Here is a 4,708-nt window from a genome sequence, read left to right on the forward strand (position 1 = left end):
TTGGAGCTAGACTCACGGAAGGACTTACGGGCTGTTGGGAGGCAGCCTCCCAAGAAGATGGTGTTAAAATACGCCCCCCGCCACTGCAATTTCGGGGAGAGGCTGACACCCTCTCCCAGTTACCTCCCTCGGGTCTGACTCCGTGGGTGGGGCGACAGCTCGACTTTGAGCCCCTGACATCCCCCGAGGACGCCCCCTTCCAAGCTCCAGCCCACATCAGTGGCCCTTTCGCATTCGGGGGGGTCTCTCCTCCAGAGAAGGTGCAGGGGGCGCCGCGCGGAGGAGGCCGCGACGGAATGCGCCGCGAGAAGAAAGGCAGCCCCGGGAGGGGGCGGCCCCGGCCCGCCCCGCCCGCCCCGCCCGCCCCGCCGCCGATTGGCCCCGCGCCGCTATATCTGGGCGCCCACCCGGCGCAAGGTCACCGTCGCGCCCGCCGCCGTCCGCCTGTCCCTCCCGGCCCCGAAGTGACCGCTGCCCACCGCCGCGCTCCCGCGCTTCGTTCCGCCCAGGCCGCGCCCAGCTGGAATGCAGAGATCGCCGCCCGGCTACGGCGCACAGGACGACCCGCCAGCCCGCCGCGACTGTGCATGGGCCCCGGGACCCGGGGCCGCCGCTGAGCCGCGCGGCCTCCCCGCCGCCCCCGCCGCCCTTGCCGCGCCCGCCTCGCCGCCCAGCCCGCCGCGCAGCCCGCCGCGCAGCCCCGACCCGGGGCGCTATGGCCTCAGCCCGGCCGGCCGCGGGGAACGCCAGGCGGCCGACGAGTCGCGCATCCGGCGGCCCATGAACGCCTTCATGGTGTGGGCGAAGGACGAGCGCAAGCGGCTGGCGCAGCAGAACCCGGACCTGCACAACGCGGTGCTCAGCAAGATGCTGGGTGAGTCGGGCGAGGCCGGGGAGGGGCGGGGGGCGGTGGAGGGGTTCTGCCTAAGGGTGGGGGCTGCCCCGGCCCTCGGCCCGCGCAACAGCAGCCCCCTGACCCGCGCCCGCAGGCAAGGCATGGAAGGAGCTGAGCCCGGCGGAGAAGCGGCCCTTCGTGGAGGAGGCGGAGAGGCTGCGCGTGCAGCACCTGCGCGACCACCCCAACTACAAGTACCGGCCGCGCCGCAAGAAGCAGGCGCGCAAGGCGCGGCGGATGGAGCCCGGCCTCCTGCTCCAGGGCCTGGCGCCCCCGGCGCCGCCGCCCGAGCCCTTCTCCACGGGGCCGGGCCCGGCTCGCGCTTTCCGCGAGCTGCCCCCGCTGGGCGCCGAGTTCGACGGCCTGGGGCTGCCCACGCCCGAGCGCTCGCCGCTGGACGGCCTGGAGCCCGGCGAGGCCGCCTTCTTCCCGCCGCCCCCGGCGCCCGAGGACTGCGCACTGCGAGCCTTCCGCGCGCCCTATGCCTCCGCCGACCTGTCGCGGGACCCCGGCGGCTGCTACGGGGCGCCCCTGGCCGAGGCGCTCAGGACCGCGCCCGCCCCCGCCCCCGCCCCCGCCCCCGCCCCCGCCGCGCCGCTCTCCGGCCTCTACTACGGCGCCTTCGGCGCGCCCGGCCCCGGCCCGTACCCTGGCCCGCTATCGCCGCCGCCCGAGGCCCCGCCGCCGGAGGGCGCCGAGCCGCTGGGGCCCGCCGCCGACCTGTGGGCCGACGTGGACCTCACCGAGTTCGACCAGTACCTCAACTGCGGCCGGACTCGGCCCGACGCCGCCGCGCTGCCGTACCACGTGGCGCTGGCCAAGCTGGGCCCGCGCGCCATGTCCTGCCCGGAGGAGAGCAGCCTGATCGCCGCGCTGTCCGACGCCAGCAGCGCTGTCTACTACAGCGCCTGCATCTCGGGCTAGGCTTCCCGGCCGCCCGCGCCCCGCCCGCAGCCACGCCGCCGCCTCGCCCCGTCACCGCTCTGCCCCGCCGCAGGTGTATGCTGTGGCCGCTTGGAACCGCCACGCCCGGGCCCGGGCTGCGGCCCGCGGGCCCTGCGAGTGCGGTTCCCGCACGTCCGGGCCTTTCCGGGACGCCCAGGCCTCAGCCCTGTGGGCTGGCCCTGCCAGGGTGAAGTTTCCAAAGAAGCGCTTAATCCTTGTCCTGCAGCGTTTTCTAGAAACGGGCTGTTTTTTTTTACTTTGCCTTTCTTATGTATGTAATACACTGTATTTAATTTTTACGCAAACGTTGAAACCTTTTCCTCCCAGGGGTGTCAATGAGCGGAGCATCGCTGCAGAGACGGCTGTTTAATGAGCAGCCATAACGACGTCTGTCCCGCGCAGGAGGAACCCCGATGGAGCTGTGCCCCCTAGGCCAGGTGAGGCCACAATAAAGTGCCTCGTCCTGGTCTGAGCAGCCGCCTGGTCTGTGGGGGCTGAGGGCTGGACACGCCCTTTCCTCCAAACCTCTCTGGGAACCGGCCCCCAGCGTGGACCCCACAGCACCCGCCTCCCCAGCTTCCCAGGAGGGCACCCGCCCAAACAGAGTGGGTGGGAGGCAGGAGCTGTGAGCACTCCCCACCCTCCCAGCCTTTGTCCCCCCCAACCCCAACTTTAACTCACACCTAAAAAGGGCAGACAACACCGAGCAACGCCCCCAACCCAGGTTTCCTCAAACTCATCTCCTCTCAGAAACCTCCTTCAAGCCCCGGGACCACCCAGACGTGCCCCTCGGGAGGAGGCTGCTGTGGCTGACGCCTCCGCACAGTTGCGGCATCCAGGGGGCCCAGCGTCTCCAGAGAGGGCGGCACTGGCCACACCCCAGGGCTCCCCAGGGTCACCTGTCCAGACTCTGCCCAGTGGCGGAAGGTCAGTGACCAGACCAGGGGGCACAGGCCTCACACCTGAAGCCTGGAATTGCATTCCACGAGCCCTGCGTCCCCTCCCTGCACTGGACACACTCGTTCTGTGTCACCTCCTTCCGCGGCCACAGGCTGAGATGTCCTGTCACCCTCTCGGTGATTCTTCCTTTGTGGGGAGAGTCCATGAGCACCCCCAACGTGAGTCCCCCACACAGGCACACTTCCCAGGGCCTAGACGTCCCTGCGGTCCAGGCTGCCCCCAAGGTACATTGGGGGTCCCGCCGACCCCCGCCAGCCCTGATGTGGGGCAGTGACGCTCAGTCCCCCGCGTGCACGCGCCCCGGGGGGGGGGGCACCTGGGGCTGGGACCGAGTCAAACTGTACGTGTGAGCGTGCCCAGGAGCATGTGCAGGCATGCATGGGCTCAGGAAGCTCTGAGCGGAGCTGACGGTGTGCGCGGCACCAGGCATCTCTGAGGCCAGCCCGGGGCTGGATGTGATAGTGGCCGTGCGTGGGCCCCCGCCCACCCACGCGGGTCTGTTGCCTGAGTGTGGGGGTGACAGGGCGTGCGGCTGTTCCGGGTGTCCCGTCTCTTGGAGGCAGGCTGCCATCGCCTGTGTGAACTGGTGTGAACCCTGCACCGCAGTGGGCAGAGTGCGGGGCCGCACCTGGGCCCCTGCCCCCACCCCGTCTGCAGCAGGGCCCAGAAAACTCAGAGACAAAGGGAAAGAGAGAGACTAGCTGGGGAGACAGCCAGAGACGGGCTCAGAGGCAGAGACAGGCCCCCAGGGGTGGAGGAACAGACGGAAGCAGCCTGCAGCACACGAAGGGTGGCCAAAGCAGCCGTGGGTGCTGGTGCCCAGGAGGCAGGGACATAGAACCACAAGGGTGGCCCAGCCCAGGCACATCTCTCACGCGGGTGTGTTTCGGAGGCCCAGTGCCGAGCCCGGGGCTCCTGCACGGGCAGAAGTGCCCATCACCCATGGGTGTGAGAGGCACACCCAACTCTCACAGCCCACCAGCTGCTGTTCTGGGCCTGCCTCTGCTGGGGGACCAGGTGACCAACCCCCTGCCATCCCCCCAGACCCTGGGTCAGCTGGCCCCTCCCAGAAGTGGACACCATGACAGCGGGAGCCCAGGAGCCTCTGCCTCAGATGTGGCCCTCCTGCCCCCCCTCCCCCCCCAGCGCCTGGCCAGGGCAGGTGGGAAGGACCAGCCCCACCCGGCCCCTGAGGCAATGGGATGGGGAGTCACATGGGGGCCTTGGGTGGCAGAACAGTGGGTACCCCAGAAGACACTGCCTCAGTGCCAGGGTGGGAGGCCAGTGGGGGCCCAATGTGAAGGACTCCCTGTGTGGGGACCAAGGGCACCCAGGAACAGCCACAGGAGGACGGAAAAAAAGGCCTCCCACCCACACAGAGCAGCCGTTTCTAATAGCAGCTCCTCAGCAGTGGAATTGGGGAGGGGCCGGGGTCCCCTCAGAGGACCCTCTGTCCAGAGCTCTGCCTGGGGAGCTCCCCGAGGGGCCTGGCTCGGCCGCTGTGCTAGACAGCCGCCTCCTGGGCAGGGCTACAGGCCCAGGGTCTGGGTGGCCCCCACTGCAGGCCTGGCTTCCACCCCCCTCCTGGCTCCACCCACCTGCTTCCCCAAGGGTAGGAGAAAGGAAGTCCCCACCCCCCAGCTCCCGCTGAGTCAGGCCAGCCAGGAACAGACCGGCGGCCCCTCGGGAAGTTCTCCCAGCTCTGCCTGGCAGGAGCCACAGCTCCCAGGCCTGGGACCAGCCTGGCCCTGCAGTGACCTGGGCGGAGGTGTCAGACCCTTCCCAGCAAGCGGCCGGGGGAGGAGGACGGGGAGCTGGGGCGGAGAGTGGTGAGTCGCACCGTCTCCTCCTTGGCTCAACCGTCCCCTCGGAGGCCCTGGGGCACCACAACAAGGGACTCCCAGGCCC

At 70.2% G+C, this 4,708-nt stretch overlaps 1 protein-coding gene across 1 annotated transcript; it reads left to right on the forward strand.

Moving 5' to 3' along the window:
• Positions 1-368: 368 nt before the first annotated feature.
• On the forward strand, positions 369-2,311 carry SOX18 (SRY-box transcription factor 18). Its single transcript, XM_053927335.2, has 2 exons — positions 369-874; positions 990-2,311. The coding sequence occupies exons 1-2, from the start codon at positions 526-528 to the stop codon at positions 1,817-1,819; spliced, it is 1,179 nt and encodes a 392-aa protein (XP_053783310.1). The 5' UTR covers positions 369-525; the 3' UTR covers positions 1,820-2,311.
• The last annotated feature ends 2,397 nt before the right edge of the window (positions 2,312-4,708 follow it).

Source organism: Desmodus rotundus, chromosome 6 (assembly GCF_022682495.2).
Source record: "Desmodus rotundus isolate HL8 chromosome 6, HLdesRot8A.1, whole genome shotgun sequence".
Taxonomy (NCBI): domain Eukaryota; kingdom Metazoa; phylum Chordata; class Mammalia; order Chiroptera; family Phyllostomidae; genus Desmodus; species Desmodus rotundus.

What these genes read in the sequence shown, in the direction of transcription:
- SOX18 (XM_053927335.2), top strand. Translation starts at nt 526, where the DNA reads ATGCAGAGATCGCCGCCCGGCTACGGCGCACAGGACGACCCGCCAGCC. An exon ending in GGTGCTCAGCAAGATGCTGG is followed by an intron (nt 875 to 989) that starts GTGAGTCGGGCG and finishes CCGCGCCCGCAG; the next exon opens with GCAAGGCATGGAAGGAGCTG.